The 25,547-nt window shown below is 41.8% G+C and overlaps 1 protein-coding gene across 1 annotated transcript in view; it reads right to left on the reverse strand.

Moving 5' to 3' along the window:
- Positions 1 to 25,547, reverse strand: part of tmeff1a (transmembrane protein with EGF-like and two follistatin-like domains 1a) — a 74,446-nt gene that overhangs the window by 28,919 nt on the left and 19,980 nt on the right. Inside the window, exons 2-5 of the mRNA XM_074649886.1 lie at positions 15,188 to 15,297; positions 12,153 to 12,282; positions 3,897 to 3,926; positions 462 to 558 (exon numbers count right to left, since the gene is read on the reverse strand). Of these exons, the coding sequence (XP_074505987.1) occupies positions 462 to 558; positions 3,897 to 3,926; positions 12,153 to 12,282; positions 15,188 to 15,297 (367 nt within the window). The remainder of the gene's footprint in view (positions 1 to 461; positions 559 to 3,896; positions 3,927 to 12,152; positions 12,283 to 15,187; positions 15,298 to 25,547) is intronic.

The following is a 25,547-nucleotide window of genomic DNA, read 5'->3' on the forward strand; positions in this document are numbered from 1 at the left end:
TTAGCAGGAATGTAGCACAACATGGAAGTGAAAGCAGACGTTTTATTTCATGTGAAAGTGCATCCAAAATATTTTCCCCCTAAAAATCAACAAATAATCGTGATTAATAATCTATACAAATCTCTTTGTATGGGGACGCCATGGTTTCCAGTATTGACGAGTCCAAACGGGATTTTTTCGGGGGTCTCTGATTGGACGTCATTTGGGTCTGTCCACTGCGGTCTTGACCTTTTCTATTTGAGCTACAGAGTTGTGACCTTTTCCACATCCAGTTGGGATCATGACCTGTTTTTAATAGTTCTAGAAAGTTTCAACTGAGCCAAATGTGGTTGTTGTGGCTCCGCGTTAACGCCACTAAACACGCAGTTCAGACTGCAGCAGCTTCCCCGTGAAGGCTGTCCAGCTGCACACAGTCTCTCTCTTTATGTTATTGGCTTCATCATATAAAGTCAAACGCTCACCAGACGTCCTCGGAGTCTTCGTCACACTCGGCGCCGTATTTACATGTGCTGCACTTGGTGAACTTCTTCCCGACGTCGGAGCCTGAACCCTCGTCATCTGGAAATAAAAAAATCACACGCAGCAACAAAGAATGAATAAATAGCCGATATTGTTTCATGAATCAGCTGTCAGCGGTCATCACCGCTGCTCAACGTTTACGATGAAGGAAACGAAGTCAACGTGTTTCTTAGAACCATTAACTCCAAAACCCCTTATTTACCTCTACAGGGGTTATTAAGAGTAATAGATTACCTTCACTCAAATCAACCTCACGAGACGTTTCTATTGAAAAAAAATCTGAAAATCTGATTAATAAAATATGTGAAAAATATTTGAAAATTATTAGTAAAATATTTGAAAAAATATCTGAAAATTATAAGTAAAATTTGTGAAAAATATGTGAAAAATATTGGAAACATTTCCGAAAATCTGGAAAAATGTCTGAAAAATATCTAAAATATCCCCAAAATGGCTGAAAAATATTAGTAAAATATGTGAAAACAAAACGAAATAAAAATATATTTTTAAAGAGTTTAAAAACATGAAAAAACATATGGAAATATGCGAAAAATGTCGGGAAATTCTTAGTTAAAAATATTTTAAAAAATAAATAAATAAAAATGACGTAAAAGTATTAGTAAAATATGTGAAAATTGTCTGAAAAATATCCCAAAAAATAACTAAAATATGTGAAAACTAAACTATTTCCTTTACATATAAATCAGCCTACAGGCTGTTATAGGCAACCGAGAAAGTCCGTTTTGTAAATTACATCACCATCTGTTCACAGCAGCAATACACACAGCAAAGCAATTAATACATGTATATTGTTACATAAAGTACCTTTAATCAGATATTTATGTGTTTACTTTCTTTCAACAAATAAACAATACAAAAGTAAAACTACATTATTTGAATATGGACATTATATATTATTATGGATTCATAATTGAGAGCAATGTGGACATCATGATCCACTAGAAGAGAAATTTTTATTAAATAGTGAATCATCCAGCTGTGACTCTTTCCTCCTCTGACATTTATAAAAAGGCTCTTTTTAATTTAACCTCTCGGCCGCTTCTGCTTTACCGTCTTTGTATATTCATACTTTTCATAATCAGCTTTTATTATTATCATTTTCTTGCACTTCTTTCCAGAACAGCGACTTGATTTCATTTCCCAACAACCTCCCGCTCACATTGGTTCTGATCCGGTGAACGCCGGCGTGCCGTTAACACCGATGACTCGTCTTCTACCGTCAACACGCGTCACGGCTCACGCGCTTTTCTATCAGACACAGCCGAGTGTGTGAAGAGACTCCTGGAGCTTATCGTCCAAATGGAAACACAGTCGCGCATTATCATCTTATGATATTATTATTATTATTATCATCATCATTACGGGGGGATGCGTTTTTTGCCGTCTCGCACGACGGCCCCTCATTTTCCAGCAGAGAGCGAGCTCGGAGCAGACGAGGCGGTAACAGCCGGAACATGAAATATCAAAGAGCGGCGGGGATTATTCATGGCTGCCTTTCATCAGGGGAGCCGTTTCCATGATTCATCAAGTGTAATTCTGTCGTGTAATAGAGGAACAAGCTCAGCGGCGGCGAGGGGGATGAAATTAATCCACAGCAAACGCCAGGAAATGTAACCAACATCCTGCGAGCTGCAAGAACTTCTACCTGAAGTCATTAAACTCTGTGTTACGACTACGGATCTGAATACAAAGTTCAATATAGCAGACAGCAGGGTCACATCGCTGCAGTCTAATCATAACCACTGATTTTCAAAAAGGTCATTTACTAGTGCTGTCAAAGTTAACGTGATCATAACGCTTTAACGCAAATTCTTCACAGCTGACATCCTGCTCAACTAAACTAAGACTGGAGACTTCTACTGGGAAAGTGGCTGCCTGCTAAATTAATGCTCCCAGACGGGTGAACTGGAGACTCAGTTGTCTGTTGTGCTCACGCACGCACGCACGCACGCACGCACGCACGCACGCACGCACACACACACACAGAGCTGCATTATAAATATGAACAGAGAGGTCTCACTCTGGTGCAGATTCCCTCTCCCTTATTGTTAGAACGATGCGACTTTAAGAGCGACAACTTGATTAAAATGACTTGAGGGGGTGGATGCTGTAGTGTGTGTGTGTGTGTGTGTGTGTGTGTGTGTGTGTGTGTGTGTGTGTGTGTGTGTGTGTGAGAGCCTGCTGGCTGACAGATTGGCCTGCTGTGTGTGGATGTATTGAACATGTAGAGCTCAGTCGGGGCTCGGAGGCTGCCGATCGATCGACGAGGATCTGCAGCACAGAGGCTCTTTGTTTCTGTTCGACGCTGCTGCTGCTTCACACTACAACACACTACAACACACTACAACACACTACAACATCACCTCGGTCTCCGTCTAAAATATTAACCCCGTAACCAGGCCAACAGGGCCGAGTGTCCCGCCCCTTCCGGCGGACCACCATGGGATCTTATTTTGGAAAAAAATATGAACCGTAGTCAACGGAGAGACACAAATATTTATTTGATCCCGTTTGTATCACACAGATGATGTTTCAAGTCCAGAAAGTCGCTTTTCAGGGTTCACCACAATTTCTGGACAATATCTGTCATTGATTTTTGTTGTTCATTGATTTCCAATAATAAATATATACATACATTTGCATAAAGCAGCATATTTGAGTATTAAATATTTTTGAACGGATAAAAAATGTGCGATAAATATTTGAATCGATTGACAGCCCTACAAAATATCTCAAATCACGGAGCTTTTATGAACCCTGTAAGAGAGGCTTCCTTCCTCTCAGTGGAAACAGCTGACAGGTGTGTTTGCAGAGTAAATTGACGGCGACGGTCAGCTTTAATAATTCATCTCCGTGTTCGACCGCCTGCAGGAGAATCACCAGCTCATCAGCTGAAGCCCCCTCCCCATCTCTCCAGAGGCCCCCTCCAATTACCCCCCCCCCCAGCAGCCATATTAAACAACCAACACTCTGGTCGGCGCTCACAGATGGTCGCAAAATGTCTCTGTTGCCAAATTTGGCAGCGGCGAGGCCATAAGACAGAATATATTAGGGGGCTCATCCGGGAGGAGTTAAAGCAGAGACTGAAAACCTCCACGCTATCTTTATCTTTATTAGAGGAGTTAATATTCAACGATGGAGGGGGGGGGCAGCGATACAAAGAGATCCTCAAATGCTGCGTTCAGGCTTCATTCAGACCTCAGCAGTGATTACGGTCTTCACAATACGAGCAGTTAGCATGCAGATAAAGACTCAGCTCGGACTGATTTGTGTTTGACTTCCACTCAGAGCAGGAAATGAAATCTTTAAATAGCCCAAAGAAGAAGAAGAAGAAGAAGAAGAAGAGAGAAACTCACCGTCTCCGTCTCCTGAACCAGAACCAGGATCTGTAAAGACACAACAGACACAACTGTCAGTTATCTATTCATTATATGTATGTATAGTACATACAAACATCTCATGTTCGTGTGTTCAGTACAGACGTGAAGTCAGGGATGCGGTTAGCATAGCTTAGCATAAAGACTGGAAACAGAGGGAAACAGCTAGCCTGATTAACATGTTTTATCTCACTTATATAATATAATTTACCTTTTTAACCCTCTGAGACAGACTTTACTGTCTTTCAGAGTTTGTAGCAGTAGAAGTAGCCAAGTATACTTCAAGTATACAGAAAAAGTCTAAGTATACTTGGCTTATACCGACAAGTATACAGAAAAGTCTAAGTATACTTGGCTTATACCGACAAGTATACAGAAATGTCTAAGTACACTTGGCTCTTACTGATAAGTATACAGAGAAGTATACTTGGCAATGTAAACTAGTTGTGTATTCCGTTTACTAATCTTACACTTAAAGTACACTTAAAAGTATACTTTTATTAACTAAAAAGTGGGCCAATTTAGTCCCAAGAAGTATTGACGTAGTACACTTAAAAGTATACTACTAGTACACTGATATTAGTATACTTACTATGTAAAGTATACTTGGGAAATAAACTTGGACTTTAGTTAATTTTACTTGATAAAACAAACTTATTATACTAAGTATACTAAACACAGCAGGTCTAAATGAGCGTCCTGCGGCTCCATCAGGAAATGGACTCTTGGCTCGGCATCCTCGAATTAAGAAAGTGGACGCCGCGTTCTGAGTTTCTGGCACGTTCGCTGCTGCATTAAGAAATGGACACCGGCTGCTTTGTTCAATTAAATTTCACCTTTAGCTGCCGCACTTCTTTACAAAGTCATGATGAGATTGTTTTTCATGGAAAAGGAGGCAGAAATGGGCCGAGAGCGAGCGGAGATATTAATGATTCTGTCAGCGTGTTATTGACTAAACGTTAAGAGTCGGTCTTCAGACTGCAGGTGGAACTCGGCTTTAACCTCTTAGGAAGAGAAAGCCTGTTCCTGGGTGTGGATAATGTTCATTTACTAATGAGAAAATCGTTTAGGTTTAAATGTTTAAGTGAGAAGATTGAAACTCTTCCTCTTCTTTATCCTTAAACACTCTGAAGTGACGATGTTCTACACAAACACGTGAAGCACTCTGTAGTTATTTAACATGACAGACGTCTGTATTTGTGTTTTCTATGTGTGAGTTATTATAAGATAAATGAGATGTTATAACGATATATTGATCCTCAGGATGGACATTTAGTCAAACAGCAGCTCAGAAACACACCTGAGAGAACAGGATATAAAGCATATAAATAAGAAATAAATCAAGTGTGTGTAAATGTAATGCATGTGGAGAAAGGAAGGAAGGAAGGAGGGAAGGAAGGGAGGCAGGTAGATGTGTAGGAAGGAAAGTAGGTAGGAAGGTGGGAGAGAAAGAAGGGAAGTAGGAAGGAAGGGAAGAAGCAAAGAAGGTAGAAGAGTATGGAGGACGGAACCTGCCAAAATCAAAAATAAATTAATGAATAAATAAATAAATAAGTCATTAAATGTAGCAAAAATAAAATAAAAAATAAATGTAGCTATTAATTATAAATAAATCAATAAATCAATTAGAAAATAAATAAATTTAAAAAAACATAAATAAATAAAAGGGAAAATTAAACAGAAGGTAAATAAATAACAGAATTAATACAAAGATAAATAAAGAAGAAAATTAATTATTAATTAATGGCTGCATTTATTTATTTATTTCATAATATTGTTTTTACTACATTTAATGACATGTATTTATTTGTCGAGTCATTTATTAATTTATTTTTGATTTTGGCAGGTTTCGTCCTCCACAGAAGAGAAGGTAGAATATATTGGGATTTTTTAGGTGTTTTAAATTAAATCTCTATATTTCATCCAGCGGATAAAAACAAACTGTAGCTGAACCACAGATCTGAAAAGACTCTGAAACTCTGTCTGATCAATAATCTTCAAAGAGTTTATGAATTAAAAAACAGCTCAAACACCGAGAACAGAAATCTCTCTGAATCACTGTTTTTGTTTCGGTCATATTTTCATCAATATTCAGGTCAGATGGGAACACTATTCCAAATATCTTCATGAGAGAATATCTGAGTCCTTTAGCTCGTCTGCTGCAGCTCAACACATCAACTGATCCTCCGACGGATACGAACTCTGCAGCAGCTGAAGAATCCGACGCTGCAGCAGCACGGAGTCAATAAAAGCTGCTGAGGAAATTAAACATGGCTGACCGTGAGTTTAATGAAGCACCGCCAAGCTTCTACTGCCTCCTCTCAGCCGATCAGACTGTTGTCAGGCTGTTAAATAGACGTTATCAGTTGCTATGAGGCCTAGTGCTTAAGTGCCTACACCTAAAGAAGTTGTAGTTTTATTGTCTAAACCTAAAGAAGTTGTAGTTTTATTGTCTAAACCTAAAGAAGTCGTAGTTTTGTTATCTAAACCTAAAGAAGTCGTAGTTTTGTTATCTAAACCTAAAGAAGTTGTAGTTTTGTTAAACCTAAAGAAGTTGTAGTTTTGTTAAACCTAAAGAAGATGTAGTTTTGTTAAACCTAAAGAAGTTGTAGTTTTGTTGCTTTAACCTGAAGAAGTTGTAGTTTTGTTGCTTTAACCTAAAGAAGTTGTAGTTTTGTTAAACCTAAAGAAGTTGTAGTTTTGTTATCTAAACCTAAAGAAGTTGTAGTTTTGTTAAACCTAAAGAAGTTGTAGTTTTGTTAAACCTAAAGAAGATGTAGTTTTGTTAAACCTAAAGAAGTTGTAGTTTTGTGGCTTTAACCTAAAGAAGTTGTAGTTTTGTTAAACCTAAAGAAGTTGTAGTTTTGTTATCTAAACCTAAAGAAGTTGTAGTTTTGTTAAACCTAAAGTTGTAGTTTTGTTAAACCTAAAGAAGATGTAGTTTTGTTAAACCTAAAGAAGTTGTAGTTTTGTTGCTTTAACCTAAAGAAGTTGTAGTTTTGTTAAACCTAAAGAAGTTGTAGTTTTGTTATCTAAACCTAAAGAAGTTGTAGTTTTGTTAAACCTAAAGAAGATGTAGTTTTGTTAAACCTAAAGAAGTTGTAGTTTTGTTGCTTTAACCTAAAGAAGTTGTAGTTTTGTTGCTTTAACCTAAAGAAGTTGTAGTTTTGTTAAACCTAAAGAAGTTGTAGTTTTGTTAAACCTAAAGAAGTTGTAGTTTTGTTAAACCTAAAGAAGTTGAAGTCTTGTTGCTTAAACCTAAAGAAGTTGTAGTTTGTTTATTTACTTTGTTAGAACGTGTTGATTTTAAGTTTCACTTTCACTTTTACATCGTAGTAGGTGTAGTGGCCCCTACTGACCCACATCTATGGTGCTTATAGCGACTGATAACACCTATTTAATGGCCTGATAACAGGTGAATCGGGTGCTCCTCTGCTGCAGTCCACATGTGAATCACTCTCACGTTTCTCAACTCTAAAGCTTTTCTGGTGTTTCTGACGTGAGACATAACGAACAGTAAATCTACCGTTATTGATCCATTTCTCGTCCCGCTCTTTGTGGCTCTTTTCAACCTTGTTCGCCGATCTTGACGGAGATCGACGGAGGCAGATGTGACAATTTAATTCATTACAACTAAACACTCCTTTAAAGAAAAGAGATCAGATCCAATAGATTTCCTTAAAGCAAACACAAAGGTCACTTTTCTGTTCAGTTCACGGTTGGAAACCGAAGGAAGAAAATAAAAAGAAAGAGCCAAACAGGGACACAACATTCAGTGAAAGGACGACATTTAAAGGGTCATTTCACACTAAATCCAAAAAGAAAAACATCGTTCCACTTCAGAAACTTCATTCTTGTACTTTGGGATGAATTGAAACGCTGAAACCAAAACGTCTAAATGTCTGGACACGATTAGAGGAAGTAAGAGAACAATCTGACAACACAGCTCCAACTCAAGGTCCACTTACTACATATGAAACTGAAGGTATTAGACAAATTAGGGCTGCAGATAACCACTATTCTGACAATCAATTACTCTGTCGATTATTACTTCGATTAATTCATTTTTTCCAGTGTCGAAACTTATTCTTCGTGCTCTTGTACAATGATCTACTACACAACATCTTGACCCTCAGTGCTGAGCTGCATCTCAAATTAATCTCCAGGTTCCAGCTTTCAGATGATGTTCACCAGTTCTATGTGACATCTACTGTTGACCTGCTATCTCCCCCTAAACACCCCGTGGACCCCCCTAAAAAAAGAGCTCTATTGTGGGTCTCAGAGGGTTAAGTGCTTGAACACCCTGATCAGTACTGAACATTAGCTCCTGCTGGATCCTCTGGATGCCATTTGGGGCTCCAGCAGTGATTCTCAGCTGGCATAATAATCTTGTATCTCATGTTCACATAAACAGACAGAAACCTGAAACACGAGGAGAGATCTTGTACCAAAAGCTGCACGATTAAGGCCAAAATGGCCCCCACCCTCTCCTTTCACTTCTGGTTGCAAAAAAACCCAAGATGGAGACGGCTTAGAAACCAAGATGGCGACGGTCGAAAAACCAAGATGGCAACGGCTAGAAACCAAAATGGGAACAACCAAGAACCAAGATGGCGACGTCTAAAATGCCGACTCAAGTCTTAAAAATGGTAATCCACTAACAAATGTGTGACGTCATGGTGACCACTTCTTCTATACGGTCTGAGGGCAACACAGCTCCCCAGAAGTGAAGCCAAAACAGAATACGCATTTTAAACATGGCGGTCGATCATGTTCATGTAATTGTTGGAAGCCAAAAATCGTGATCGTGATTCATATTCGATTATTTGCGGCGCTCTATATCAAAGCAGAAGGTTACAGGAAGCGCTAGGTTGAGAAGAAACAGACTCTTAATGTCTTATAATCTTCTGTCTTCCTCCTCTTTCAACAGGCCAGTGAGGTCCAACAGCCAACACAACTTTTAAAGAGTAATAGCTGTGGCCTGAGGCTGTGGAGCCGCTGCCCTGTGATCAGACCCCAGCCGGGAGGTCCCAGCCTTCCCGCCTCCCTCGACCTCCCAGCATGCTCTCTGAGAGCAGCCAAATCGCCGCCGCCGTCTCCTCTCCTGCTTGGGGAAATGAACCCAGCTGAGTGTTTGTGCCGTCGCCTCGGCTCGCTGCCGCTGAACGCTCCAATTACAGGAAGCATAAATCTCGGGGAGAGGAAATTGCAGGAGGGAAGCGGAGGGTATATCGTAGCGCCGGGTCCCCCGGTGTAACGGGTAATAAGAGCAGAGCGCCGGGTGGTGCCTCCTGGGAAATCAGGCCGCTGGCCCTGCAGATGGAGTTGACCAACACCGCCACCGCCGCCGCCACCGCTGTGGTGTTACTGTGAGTTTCCCCGACACATTTCTCAAGAGTGGGATGAGAACATAAACCCTGAGAGAAGTCTGCCGGCTGTTTGATGAGAAAAATGCTAACCTGTTAGCGCTTTGTTTCTGCCTCAGCATGGGTCGGATTTATGGCGGCTGATCATCCAGCTGTGGAGCATTAAACCTGGAAATGAACTCTGCCTCACGCCAACAGGCTCGTTGGAGATGAACTGCTCCTCACCTGGAAAGTAGACGAGATCAGGCGGCAGCAGCAGCGGGGGGGCGGAGACTAAAAGCTGCGGTCAAGTCGGACAGTTTGCAGCCGTTTCGAGCAGCTTTCACGGAATATACAGGAAGTCACAGGAAAAGTTACTTCCTGTTTGATCCGATCTGTAGGCCACTTGTAGTTTTCAGACCACGTTCAGATTTATTTATATTAGTTTGTAAATCTATGTGGAAATGTGCATGTGTCTGGCGTTGGATTCTAACCTTTATTATTAAGTGTTATATATAGATAACCTTCATTATTATAATAATTATTAGTATCAACCACACAAGATGTGTTTATTAACAGATGAAACCTTCATTGCACAACATGAGACTAATACAAATCGAACCGCCGTGCATTGCGCGGCGATCGCCAGCGATCGATTCTGTGCAGGCCATGCTCATCATTCTGCCTCCACTTAACGCTCCGCCCACTAAACACCTCGTCATGGTTACTGACAGAGAAGAGATCTATATGGCCAAAAGTGTGTAGACACCTCTGTCCACGTATGTTTGGTACTTTTGGTTTATTTCCAATGAAGGGAAACTTCCATCATCCATTGATATTTTAGACTTTTATGACCTTATGTCGACCTCTGAAGGACCCCTTTGGGTCCCTGGACTCCGGTTTGGGAACCGCTCAGCTTTGGCAGGATGTTAATGTCTCTCATGCACGGCTCCTAATTAAAATTGATCTGCGGTTGATTAACAGGCTTGTTCTCTGTAATCAGTCTGACTGATGACGTTCTTCAGAGTCCAAGAGGAAAAATCGAGGACGAGCGCTCAGCGTTTGAGGTTCAGTCAATTAAAATATAGAACGAGAGTGAACTTAAACACCGCAGCCCGGCCGACTGAGAGCGTAATTAAAAATATAAGAGAGGTCACGTTATAGAACGATCAGCTGATGTTATCCTGAGTGGAGAGAGTCTGTGACCACTGACTATTAGTGGAACAATTTAACCACAAACTGACCGTTCACGGTCCAGACATGGTCTAGTCCAGGGGTCAGCAACCTTTACTATCAAAAGAGACATTTTAGGCAAAAAATAATCTGTCTGGAGCCGCAAAACATTTGATCATTGTGATGAAGGTAACACAGTTTATAGTCTAAGTATATAGTATATCAGTCTAATGCAGTGAGGGCCAAAGAGACAATGTACTACGGAGTATTAGGGCCACATTGAGGGAAGAACATCTGAGATTTACACAATAAACGTTGTAATATCACAAGAATAAAGTCGTAATATTACGGGAATAAAGTCGTAATATTACGGGAATAAAGTCGTAATATCACGAGAATAAAGTCGTAATATCACGAGAATAAAGTCGTAATATTACGAGAATAAAGTCGTAATATTACGGGAATAAAGTCGTAATATTACGGGAATAAAGTCGTAATATCACGAGAATAAAGTCATAATATCACGAGAATAAAGTCGTAATATTACGAGAATAAAGTCGTAATATTACGGGAATAAAGTCGTAATATTACGGGAATAAAGTCGTAATATCACGAGAATAAAGTCGTAATATCACGAGAATAAAGTCGTAATATCACGAGAATAAAGTCGTAATATCACGAGAATAAAGTCGTAATATTACGGGAATAAAGTCGTAATATTACGAGAATAAAGTCGTAATATTACGAGAATAAAGTCGTAATATTACGAGAATAAAGTCGTAATATCACAAGAATAAAGTCGTAATATTACGGGAATAAAGTCGTAATATCACGAGAATAAAGTCGTAATATTACGAGAATAAAGTCGTAATATCACCAGAATAAAGTCGTAATATTACGAGAATCAAGTCGTAATATTACGAGAATAAAGTCATAACTTTCCGAGAAAAAAAAAAATAACACGTAAAAATACTACTTTCAAATATTACGACTTTTTTCTCTTAAACCTATTACTTTATTCTCTAAATGTCAGATTTATTTTTTTCCTCAATGTGGCCCTAATACTCCGTCGTACCGTCGTACCATAGACCTACAACAATGATAAATAAAAATGGAAATGTAAACAAAGAACAGTTATTCATTTCCATGTTTCTAACTCCGCAGGGAGCCGCTAGAGAGGAGCTGAAGAGACGCAGGTTGCTGACCGCTGGTCTAGACTGAGTCTTGTTCACCTACTTATGTTGTACATTAGAGATATTTCTACCTCTCTTTGTTCAGCTTTGTCGTCCTTGTTTTTAGTTCTATAGTCATAGATTATAAAACAGGAGTCACATCCAACGGACAATAAGCTGATTTAAATGAAAACTTCCCCCCTCAATCTACCGACCCTTTGATAAAGTGTGCCAGACGTCTGACTGCGATCAGAAGAGAAGTGTTTCCTCGACGGTTTCATTTCATAATCATCTCTCCAGCGTTTGATGGAGGATCAACCTGCTGTTACAACGCGGCGTTGTTTCGTTTTTTACGAGGCAGACGGGTGAATTATTTCCTAAGAGGACACTTTTAAATGACTGAATCCTTTAGAGACACTGACTGATGTCCTCACTGCTCCTCCACTGGTCCATATCAATAAATGAAGAGTTGTAATTCACTGTTTTCAGGTGAACTCCTCTGACCTCAATCAATCAATCATGTTTCTCCGTTTGCGTTGACTCACCGGCGGAGCAGGGCCCGTCGGACACCCGGGAGATGAGTCTCTGCTGTTTGCAGGACGCCTGTCGCCTGTAGCACTCGTTCTGGTAGGTGTCTCCGTTGGAGCCGCACACGGGGATGTAGTTTTTGTGACACTGGAAATCAAACACAATCAAATGTTAATTAAGTCTCAATGTGACCGCCGGACAGGAAACACCGGACACGCTCCGGACCAGCAGACAGCAGCTTCTCTCCGGTCGGATTAAAGTCAGAGTCCACTCTGATGACGGAGGATGAAAGAAGTCGGATACATAAAATATATACAATATTACACTCTAAGAAAAGTTTGACCCCTATTTTTAAACACGCATTGCATTGTGGGAACCTCTGCTAGCGCAAAGTTCAGTTAAACTTTGGATTATAAAAAATCAACAATTAATGTCTAACCAAAAGAAGAAAGAAGAAAGAAGAAGAAGAAGAAGAAGAATCAGAAGAAGAAGACGAAGAAGAAGAAGAAGCAGAAGAAGAAGAAGAAGAAGAAGAAGAAGAAGAAGAAGAAGAAGAAGAAGAATATGAGCACTTTATTAATTCCCGAGGGGAAATTCAATTTTGATTTTGAAAAATGATTTATGTTGAGGACTTATAACGTGAGCTCAGTGTGGTTTTAGTTGGAAGGATGTTGTGTTGTTTAGTTCAGCGGTTGTCGAGCGTTAACGTTACCAGATTCACAGGGATATTTTGCTGACTCGTTTTGAGACTAACGATAGTTTGGTATCGTAATTTACATTTTACCAATGTTTATATTTTAGACTTCAGTGGACTTCAGGGAGAGTTAGCTCCAGTTTTAGCCCCAGGCGGTCCGAAGAGACCGATAGGTAACGTATAAATGCAGCGTTAGTAGAGTGTAGAGGTAGAATGTAGAGGTTGGGCTGCTATTTAGCTACAGGTACGGAGGTTATACTGTTAATCTACAGAAGTTTAGGGTTGAAGAAAATGTCCTGGTGATTTTCTGCCAGGACATTATCTGTTTTTTCTACGGATTTTCTTCTTAGAGTGAACAGTTTCAGAGACTTTGGTGACTTTTTAAAGAATGAAAATAATAAGTACACTGCAACAGCGTTTTAAGTTTAATAGGCCGATTTTTAATTTAGCTTTTAATTCGAAGGAAAGAAAACTGAATAATTCTCCTCTCCGCAGTAAATCTCTGGTATAAACTAATATTCATCATTTTATGTTCTGCTCCTGCTGTAGTATTTCTTTCTCTTAGTTCTCTCCATTTCTCTCTCCGACTCTCACTCTCTGACCGTTCAGACTCGACGCCACCACGCCGTTCTGAAACCCGTCATTTCTAACGGCTTGTTATTTCTTATTGGAAATCAATGAACAACACCGAACAATGACAGATGTTGTGCAGAAACCCTCACAGGTACTGCATTTAGCATTGCATTTGGCATTGCATTTAGCCTTGCATTTAGCCTTGCATTTAGCATTGCATTTAGCATTGCATTTGGCATTGCATTTGGCATTGCATTTAGCATTGCATTTGGCATTGCATTTGGCATTGCATTTAGCATTGCATTTGGCATTGCATTTGGCATTGGTAACTCTGACTACCGAAAACTTGAAGTAACATTACATTCGCTCAGCTCCAGTTGATTTGTGTACGTAGACACAACTTTCTCTTTTTTTTCGTGACGGTCAGCACAACTTTCAACAACGTATTTTTCGTGCATTTTCCTACGAATGTCCAGCAACACGTGACGCACGCGTCGTGATTGTTTGATGGTTCTATAAAGATGATCTTTCCAGATCTGTTTCTTACATCCCCCGATCGGCTCTGAAGTCCATCCTGGACGCTATATATATATCTATATAAAGATATTAAACATGTTCAGTATTTCTGATGGGATATCCTGTTGTGTGTGGGGAACCCCGAGGACAGCCAACGACAGCCGATAGAGAACCGAGCTGACTGAACGAGGAAGGACGACCACCGCCGTCATTGCGGCCGCGGCTAACGCATGAGCTAATGCTAAACGTGAAGCATAAAGTAGTAGTAAGATGGAGCTCAGAGATTGAGGAAGAGAAAGTTAACTTACAAGTGAAGCTTTTTATTTGCGCTTTTAAATGAAAAAAATAAGAATTAAATTGGATATTCTCTGAGATTAAAACGACAAATTTACGAGAAAAATCTCACAAATTTGCGAGATTATAAAGTCTTAAATTTACGAGAAAAAAAACTTGGATATTGTCTGATATTAAAGCGACAAATTTATTCCCAGAGAGGAGTTTAAAGGTACGAGAGGAGGAAGATGAACGTCTGGTGTCATGCTGGGAACTAAGAACAAGAGTTTCATTCATTCAACATAACCTTATTCTGCTGTCAGAGACAAACTGCAGCTGCTAGAGACACATATCAGAGTTGAGTAATCCATACTCTATTAACTCACAGCCATCAGTCATCCAGCAGGACTCCCTGCAGAGCCGTGACCTCTGCTCCGTGACCTCTGCACAGCCGGCACACATTACAGTACAGGTCAGGTCAGCGTGTGACGTCTGCCAGCAGCTTTATGGAAACACATTAATGACTCAACTATTGAGCAGCGATCAATCGCTGAATCCGATTCATGAGCTCAGAGAAGAGTCTGACATCCAGCAGCAGGACACCGTTTTTTACTTGTTATCCTGGAACCAGTGGAACCAGTGGAACCAGTGGAACCAGTGGAACCATTGGAACCAGTGGAACCATTGGAACCAGTGGAATCAGTGGAACCATTGGAAGCAGTGGAACCATTGGAACCATTGGAACCATTGGAACCAGTGGAACCATTGGAACCATTAGAACCAGTGGAATCAGTGGAACCATTGGAACCATTGGAAGCAGTGGAACCATTGGAACCATTTGAACCAGTGGAACCAGTGGAACCATTGGAACCAGTGGAACCAGTGGAACCATTGGAACCATTGGAACCATTGGAACCATTGGAACCAGTGGAACCAGTGAGCTCGGAGCGGAGAGACACACACTAGTCGACAGTAAGAATGTATAGACTAACACACCTGGAACTGGCAGACACATTTGAGCTGAGCGCCGTCGTCTCTGCAGACGCCTCCGAATCGACAGGTGGAGTCATCACAGACCCTCAGGTCGCTCTTCTTCTCCGACAGATCTACGAAACACAAAGGGTTAATGTGAGGGGTTAAATGACGAGGCGGAGACGGCGAGCGGAGCAGGTAGATCGATATCAGCCCAACAACAACATCCTCCACAAGCATCAGCACTCTGACATCGCTCCTCTGATCACACAATCACTCAGACAGGTTTATGAGTTTATGAACAATAACAAGCTGCTTTATGTAAATGTATGTTAATATTTATTATTAACAGCACAAAACAATGACAGATATTGTCCAGAAACCCTCACAGGTACTGCATTCAGCATAAAACAATATGCTCAAACTGCATGTGATTATCATAAAGTGGGCATGTCTGTAAAGGGGAGACTCGTGGGTACCCATAGAACCCATTTACATTCACTGATCTGGAGGTCAGAGGTCAAGGGACCCCTTTGAAAATGGACATGACAGTTTTTCCTCGCCAACATTTACCGTAACTTTGGAGCGTTATTTAACCTCCTTCACTACCAGCTAGTCTGACCTGGTTGGTGCCGATGGATTCATCAGGTTTTATAGTTTACTATGACACAAGTATCGGACTTTTCTTCTGCCTTTCTTTCGGACATTTTCTGGGTTTTTTCTGGACCTTTTTAAAAAAAAAAATTTTGGACATTTTCCAGACTTTTTTTTTTTACATTTTTTCAGATTTTTTATTTGAAAGTTTTTCTGACATTTTTAACATTTTTTTTTTATTTTTCAGATTTCTTTTTTTAAACATTTCTTTTGACAATTTTCAGACTTTTCATATGATACCAGTATCTTCACTCTAGCTTTAAAACTGAGCCGCTACAACCTAAAAAACACAAGTTGCGTTAAAGAAACTAGTGACCTTTGTTTTGTCCTATTATATTTAACGCCTTTTGTTACCTTTTCTTTATTATGTGCATTCTTTACGGAAAACTGTTAATAAGGACCGAAATAAATGACGACTTCTCCTGTAAGTAATGAAGACGTCTAGAATACAGACTTTTCAAACTAATTCAGATTTCAACGTCCAGCAGACGTGTTACAGAGAGCTGCTCAGTCCTGCGTGGGTCTACAGACCGAGCCGAGCCGAGCCGAACCGCCGCTGCAGGACGTTCATGGCTAATTAAGTCCAACCAGCCGCCACATCCATCAGCAGCTCCGAGCCTGGAGGCCCACAAACACTGTGTGTCTGTGTCTGTGTGTGTGTGTGTGTGTGTGTGTGTGTGTGTGTATGTGTGTTGTGTTTCCACATATTTAACACCAAGACAATTTGGGATTACGCGGAACGACAACCACAATCTTTAAACCTCCGCCCGGCAACAAACACGAATGCAAATGAGAGCGTCTCTCTGCTGTGCGTGTGTGTGTGTGTGTGTGTCCACGCTGTGTTATCTGGCTGATGTGTTTCTGTGTGTGTGTGTGTGTGTGTGTGTGTGTGTGTTGTAGTCGACCCGGCCGTGTTGTGTTCAGGTTCCTCGCCTTCATACATTTTACAACAGAAACAGGGATTTGAGATGCACAGAATTCTCCTCTGGATCAGAGCAGAACTAAAGAAGCTGACGGAGCGTAGCAGCAGCAGCAGCAGCAGCAGCAGCCGCCGCCGCCCCGAGGCACATCCACCTCCCAAATCCCCCGAGCACGACCCGCTGGTCATGGCCACCCACCCCGACTTGTTATCTAACCCCCCCCCGGACGTCGATACCTCATCTTCTGTCTGCTGCTCTGAGCCCTTCAACGCTCCGCATCCTTTAACCCTTTCAGCGCTGCAGAGAGTTCCTGTTTCACCAGACGGTTATCTGCTGCTTTTACTCTACAAAGATCAATTCATAATCACAGTCAGTGTCAAATAACAACATCTACCCTCCAAGACTCCATACGCAGCTACCAATGAGTTCAATAATAGAGCTGTCAAAGTTTATTCATTTTAACGCTACTAGTTTCTTTAACACATCAACACAACTTGTGATTTTTAGGTTGTAGTGGCTCAGTGTTAAAGCTAGAGAAAAACTTTCCAATAAAAATTCTGAAAATTGTCCAAAAAAAGTCCAGAAAAACCCAGAAAATACCCAAAAGAAAGGCAGAAGAAAAGTCCGATCCTGGTATCATAGTAAACTATAAAACCTGATGAATCCATCGGTACCAACCAGGTCAGACTAGCTGGTCCTGAAGGAGTTAAATAACGCTACAAACTTACACTAAATGTTGGCGAGGACAAACTGTCATGTCCATTTTCAAAGGGGTCCCTTGACCTCTGACCTCCATGTTGACAGTCTTAACGTTAGCTTTTAGTTGACTCTAGCTTTTAATGTGCACTTAGCAGGGTTGATGTTTGATTAATGCTCATATGTATGGAAAGTATGGATAAAGTTTCTCTTATTGTAGAAGCTCATTATATTTGTCCTTTAACCGTCACAGTGTTTAAAGAGGAACGGGAAGATGTTACAGTTCATCTGTGGTCAGAGTACGCCGGCTGAACATGAATAAAAGCTTTCTGGAGACATCAGAACGCTTCACCATCGCCTGGCTGAGGCCGGCTACAACGAGACAAAAGACACGCACACGCACGGACACACGCACGCACGCACACACACACACACACACACACACACACTGATCTCCAGGTTTCCGTTTCATAGTGAAACCTCCTCGAGGAGCTGCTGCGTATTATTGATCTGGTTCTTCTAAAAGCAGCAGAGACGTGAAACAGGAGAGGGAGGAGGCTTGATATCCATGTACAATACCGCCATCAGTGATGCATGATGGGATGCCACATCCCCCCCCAATCACACTCACAGACACAAGTGTTCCACTCAGGGTCTGAAATTCACTTTCTCCACTTCCTGCCGCTGTGGCAGTCTCAGTCTCAATCTGCCACCAAACAATGACAGACACTGTCCAGAAACCCTCACAAGTACTGTACTGCATTTAGCATCAGAAATATGCTCAGACTGCATGTGATGATCATAAAGTGGGCATGTCTGTAAAGGGGAGACTCGTGGGTACCCAGAGAACCCATTTACATTCACTGATCTGGAGGTCAGAGGTCAAGGGACCTCTATTTAACCTCCTTCATGACCAGCTAGTCTGACCTGGTTGGTACCGATGGATTCATCAGGTTTCATAGTTTCAGATGATACCAGTATCTTCTCTCTATTTCACAGTTTTACATCATCAGTAGATGGATTGTGATGAAATTCTGTTCAGACTTTCATGATTTTTGACTCATTTGACTGTGATTTTGAATATTTACGTATAAAAACGTAACGGTATGCTTAAAAAAGTAAAAGTCCATCAGGTCGAGACCGTAACATCGTAAATACAGAAAACAAACCACCAGCAGTAAGCGAGAGTTTTTCATTATTACTAGACCTGTCAAAGTTATAACACGTTAATGTACATTTGTTTTAACGCCACTAATTTCTTTAACGGAAGTTAACTTTGACAGCCCTAATTTATATATCTATATATCTATATATATAGATATATAGATACATATATCTATATATCTATATATAAAGCAGCATATTTGAGTATTAAATACTTGACAAATCTCCCTTTAAGGTACATTTTGAACAGATAAAAATCACGATTTTAAATTGATTATTATTCAACATCAGCATCACAATCTTGAGTCTGAAAATTGTCAAAAAATAAAAACAAAAAGTCTGAAAAATGTCCGAAAAAAAGTCTGAAAAAAGTCCAAAAATGTAAAAAAATGTTAAAAAAAACGTCCAAAAATTTATGAAAATTGTCCCAAAAAAGTCCAGAAGAAACCCGGAAAATGTCCAAAAGAAAGGCAGAAGAGAAGTCCGATCCTGGTATCCTAGTAAACTATAAAACCTGATGAATCCATCGGTACCAACCATGTCATGAAGGAGGTTAAATAACGCTCCAATCTTACGATAAAATCCTGATTTGAATTGATGATTCTTGAACATCATCAGCGTCACAGTCCTGCTGAAGGATTCTTCCCTCCCTGACAGGACGAAGAGGCAGCGACCTCTTTAAACTGGATGAATCATCGCGTCTCGATGTTCGGCGCCGTTCTTTATGAAAACAGTGACGCTGAGCAGATGCTGCAGGACGACCTGCTGTCTAACTACCGCCCCGCCGTCCTCCTCTAGGACGGGGACTCATTTGTCCGGTTTTGTGTGTATGTCTTCCTCGCCGGCAGAGCGAGCGTCTGGCAGCGAGCCGCCCGGAGGCCGAGGCGCTCGTTTGGCTTCATCAGCTGGTCTGATCTTCACCTGGGAAGCAGAGAGTGCAGCTCTGATGTTTTATTCATGTGGACCAGATCAGAGGGACAGAAAGACGCTTCCAGCTTCATTGTTCAGTCTGACGCAGAGCGGAGCAGGAAGTAATTGACCTCCAGGGAGGCGTCTCTGAGGCTGAGTCGGGTCGCTCGGGCCCGCCGGCACTTTGGTTTGTTACTAACAAGACAATTAAGCCTCGTATCTGCTGCAGCACGGCTTCAAGTTGTTCTGATTGGAGCGCAGAGTTCCCCACGCTTCCTGGAAAACATGGACTTCAAGGAAAAGTCCTGGAAAATGGACCTGCAGGCAGGAAGCGGACGGGGATCAGAGCGGACGGGGATCAGAGCGGACGGGGATCAGAGCGGACGGGGATCAGGTCCAGGTTTGGCTTAAAAACCAGGATCTTAAAGCTGTTTTTCTGGCGCTGTGAACCCTCCAAGTAGATCATGTGATAAAGGTGGAGAACGCCACTTTGACCACAGACATCACGGCTCAGAGGTGAACACGTCAAGATTCAAGATTCAAGATTCAAGATTCAAGAACACAAAACTGGAGATGCATAAAAAGTAGATTTTGGATGACAGGACGTAGGCCACGACGTCAGGATGTAGTTGATGACGACAGGATGTAGGTGATGACGACAGGATGTAGGTGATGACGACAGGACGTAGGCGAAGACAACAGGATGTAGGCGGTGGCGAAAGGACGTAGGCAAAGACATGAGGACGTAGATGATGACGACAGGACGTAGTCCACGACGTCAGGATGTAAGTGATGACGACAGGACGTAAGCGAAGACAAGAGGACGTAGGCGGTGACGACAGGACGTAGACGATGATGACAGGAAGTAGGTTTACGTTTTGGAAAAGTTGCGTTTCGGGGGGGAGAAAACCGCCGTTTCAGTCTCTTACAAATTGAAGCGGCTTGTCGTGAACATTCTGAGACTCCTCGAGGGAGTCGCCCCTGAACGTGACCTCTAACCTCTCCTCTGTATCTGCAGCGGTGTGAAACGGCCACTGAGGTGTGACAGGCGTCGGGCCCGCCGGACCGACTCCAGATGAAATCAAACTAAATGTTCTTTATTAACGTCACAGTTGACGGAGCTGAGCTTCCTGTCAGCTTCCCGTCTGACGAGGCTTTAATCGCGTTTCTACTAAAATCCTTCTTTATGAAATCTTTTCCATCCGTTTTATTCATGAGCCTCATGTCTGTATCATCATCATTATTAACAGAGAGAGACTAAACAGCGTTTCCTTAATCACAGAAATGACAACAGTGCTGCTGGCTCGCTGGATTTAGAGTCACAGTTTCAGCAGATATTTCATTTGTGAACCAGCCGGAGCAGCGAGAGGATTAATCAAACCGCTCCTCTATTCACTCTGCTCTTATTTACCACATTCTCCAAAAGCCATTTAATACTTTATTTCAGAATGGTGCACTTATAAAAAGTGCAGGGGAAATAAAGAGAGACGTCCTTAAGGCAACAAAACGCTGTTGATGTTCTTCTCCGATTCACTGCTCTCAATATTTTGGTTGCTGCCGTTAATGGAAAAGCTATTTAAAGCCCTTCAGACTATAAATCTGGGTCTATTTTATCTCTGCTGCCTTTATGCAGGCGCAGCAGGACGGGACTGTCTCTCAGCCAATGAGGTTTCACCCCACAGAGCGCTGAACAGCAGGACCTGCAGGCAGGAAGCGGACGGGGATCTGTATGAACCCTCTGAGTAGATCATGTGATAAAGGTGGCGAACGCCACTTTGACCACAGACATCACGGCTCAGAGGTCAAGATTCAAGATTCAAGATTCAAGATTCAAGATTCAAGAAAACAAAACTGGAGATGCATAAAAAGTAGATTTTGGATGACAGGACGTAGGCCACGACGTCAGGATGTAGGCGAAGACAAGAGGATGTAGGCGGTGACAACAGGACGTAGACGACGACGACAGGACGTAGGTGATGACAGGACGTAGGTGATGACAGGACGTAGGTGATGACAGGACGTAGGTGATGACGACAGGACGTAGGAAACGACAGGATGTAGGAAACGACAGGACGTAGGTGATGACAGGACGTAGGCGATGACAGGACGTAGGAAACGACAGGATGTAGGAAACGACAGGACGTAGGTGATGACAGGACGTAGGCGATGACAGGACGTAGGAAACGACAGGATGTAGGAAACGACAGGACGTAGGTGATGACGACAGGACGTAGGTGATGACAGGACGTAGGCGATGACAGGACGTAGGTGATGACGACAGGACGTAGGAAACGACAGGATGTAGGAAATGACAGGACGTAGGTGATGACAGGACGTAGGCGATGACAGGACGTAGGAAACGACAGGATGTAGGAAACGACAGGACGTAGGTGATGACAGGACGTAGGCGATGACAGGACGTAGGAAACGACAGGATGTAGGAAACGACAGGACGTAGGTGATGACGACAGGACGTAGGTGATGACAGGACGTAGGCGATGACAGGACGTAGACGATGACAGGACGTAGGAGATGAAGACAGGACATAGGAAACGACAGGACGCAGGCGAGGAGGAGGAAATAGTGACTTTGTTGGGGACTATTTTCAGCGGCGTATTAATCCAGGATGTGGTGCTCTAGAGATCAGCAGCTGGACGGTGGATGTGGGACGGAGGATGTGGGACGGTGGATTCGGGACGGTGGATGTGGGACGGTGGATTCGGGACGGTGGATGTGGGACGGTGGATGTGGGACGGTGGATTCGGGACGGTGGATGTGGGACGGTGGATGTGGGACGGTGGATGGTGGATGTGGGACGGTGGATGGTGGATGTGGGACGGTGGATGTGGGACGGTGGATGTGGGACGGTGGATGTGGGACGGTGGATGGTGGATGTGGGACGGTGGATGGTGGATGTGGGACGGTGGATGGTGGACGGTGGATGTGGGATGGAGTCCAACGATAACATGAGATGGTTCCAGATGATTCCAGGCTGAAGGTGCAGCAGGAAGCTGTAAAACCTGCCTCATCGTCCTCTTCCTCAGCTCGCTGTGGATCAGCCTCTTCAGCTCCCTCCGCCCCCCCCGCTGACCACACTGTAATCTGCATAATTACATCCCCACAACATTCATACGGCATCATTTATCTCCACTCGCTGACGGGCGCTGAGCTACCACTCAGCCGCTGCAGCTCTCAGTCTGCTACCGGCTGGTTTCTACTTCTGTATTGTGTGTGTTGTCTTGTTTTAAAGGCTGTATACTGTTTGAACTTCACTCTCAGCTCTCTGTTTTCATTCTTCACATTTCTGTTGTCGTTCACGTGCACAACCGAGTAAATAAAATAATATGCTGCTTTATTTAAATGTATGTATTTCAGATTTTTTTTTACATTTTCCGGACAATTTTCAGACTTTTTTTTTACATTTTTTGACATGTTTTAGACTTTTTCTGAACATTTTTCGTAAATGTTTTGGACAATTTTTCAGACATCTTTTTGAAAAAAAATTCTGACTTTTTTTGGAACATTTTTCAGACTTTTTTTTTTCGGACAAAAACCCTCTCACATTCACATATCTGGAGGTCAGAGGTCAAGGGACCCCTTTGAAAATGTCCATAACAGTTTTCCCTCGCCAAAATTGAGTGTAAGTTTGGAGCGTTATTTAACCTCCTTCACTACGAGCTAGTCTGACCTGGTTGGTACCGATGGATTCATCAGGTTTTATAGTTTACTATGATACCAGGATCTTCACTCTAACTTTAAAACTGAATACTATAATATTAGACAACATTGATGCAGCTCCATCTTTGTTTTTGCCATGTGCATAAACAACCGTATCATCGGCGTACATCTGAATGTTAACGTCAGAGCAAACCGATGGTAGATCATCTATGTTTGGGGCGTTATTTAACCTCCTTCATGACCTGCTAGTCTGACCTGGTTGGTACCGATGGATTCATCAGGTTTTATAGTTTCAGATGATACCAGTATCTTCACTCTAGCTTTAAAACTGAGCCCTCTACAACCTTAAAATCACAAGTTCCGTTAATGCGTTATTATCAGCCCTATCAAAGATACGTGCATCGTCATCGTTAGCAGTGCATCTCTGGTACGTGGTCGTGCACTACGGTTATTTCCTGTGACGGAGAGGCAGACTCCAACAGAAACAATGCAGATGACTGTATAGAGAGGAAATGACTGGACGTAAATTCATTTAATGGCTATTTGTGTAAAAACACCGTCCCTAAACGGTGTAAAAATAGGGTTTGATAGAATCCAGATCTTGTGGATTATAAACTCGTGCCGTCACTGAAGGGTTTGAGTTCCCCGGCTGCGGGCCGGTCCGGTCCGGTCCGTCAGCGTGATTCTGCCGGTAATAAATCTGTGTTGTTTCTGTGGTGAAGTGCAGCGTAGAAAGCTCTCCAGAGAGTCGGCACACTGAGCCAAACAGCAGACTGAGAGGAGCTTTTGTCCTCCTGCAGACTGTTTACGGCCTCTCTCTGCATGGTGGGACTGTTTATGAGCCTCGTGGACGCCGCTGTCAGGACGCCACGAGCACGCAACAACCCCCGAAAAAAACCTGTCACAACCTCCCCACTGTTCCCGAGGTGCCTCGAACACAAAGAGTCATTCAGCTGCACGAAGGGGAACAATACGTCCAGAAAGCTTAATTATAGAAGTGATGCGGCGCCGACAGCCTCACAGAGGATCCTCTCCGTTCGGCTTCTCATTTGCATTTTCAATTTCTGGCTCTCAGCTTGTTTTTTATTCTGTTTAACGGAGTGTCAGGATCTGTCTTTAACCTCATCCTCTCCTAACTGGAGCGATCACATGAATCTCACCGCCGCCGCCGTCGTTAACGGTGCGGCAGAGGTTCCTCACCCTGTTATTGATTCTGAGGCGGCGTCACACCGGGGAGACCCGATGTGAGGCGCCGTTCGATTCCATTTTACAGACGTGAGACGTCACCGTCTCCTCCGGAAGACAAAGACAGATTTATCTCTCAGATGCTGGAGGAATCAACTCTCAGTGAAGACGCCGACTCGCCGTGATAAACAAGCGGCGAGACGCAAAACACAGACGGGCGGAAATGTGGCGAAGAGAGCCGAGACGGCGGAGAGCGCCGGAGTCACGAGCACAACCAACATTTCCATGAGTCAGTCAGACAGGAGAAGCTTTTCATTCAACAGATTCCTCCATAAATACGACTACAGACGAACCGTTTGGAGCAACGTGCACGCAATATAAAACATTCTGGGTTCAGCTTTCTAGAGATGTTCTGACACCGAGGACCGATCCAATACCGGCGGGATGAAACAACTAGGGCTGTCTATCGATTCAAATATTTAATCACCATTAATCACACCTTCTTTTATCTGTTCTAAATGAACCTTAAAGGGAGATTAGTCAAGTATTTAATACTCTTATCAACATGGGAGAGGACAAATATGCTGCTTTATGCAAATATATGTATATATAGTATATGTACTTACTTATGTATGATGAAATAAATTAATTCATTAATTCATTAATAAATGAATAACTATTGAAAGAAAAAATTAATGGATAAATAAATATAAAAAAATAAAAATGGAAAATAAAAAATAGAAGGGATGGAATAGATAAAAAATAAATAATTATAAAAATTGGAAATCAATTAACAACACAAAACAATGACAAATATTGTCATTATATTATGTATAATGTATATGTAGTATATGTACTTACTTATGTTTAATAAAAGAAATACATAAAAAAAAAGAAATTGAAAGGAAAAAATGAATAGATAAATAATAAATATAAAAAATAAAAAATAGATAAATAAACGTCAAAAAAGAAAAATGTAAAAGAAAAAATAAATAATTATAAAAGATATTTTACTTATAACTTATTTATGTTTATATATATTTTATTCTAAAATGGAACAACTGTAATTTCCCCGGGGATCAATAAAGTATTTCTGGTTCTCATGTCACTTATTAAACAGCGTTTAGTAAGACATCCGTCCTTCTGGTTATTATCAGTACAGGTTATTATATGAAGTG

Source organism: Sebastes fasciatus, chromosome 11, assembly GCF_043250625.1.
Source record: "Sebastes fasciatus isolate fSebFas1 chromosome 11, fSebFas1.pri, whole genome shotgun sequence".
In the NCBI taxonomy this organism is placed as follows: Eukaryota; Metazoa; Chordata; class Actinopteri; order Perciformes; family Sebastidae; genus Sebastes; species Sebastes fasciatus.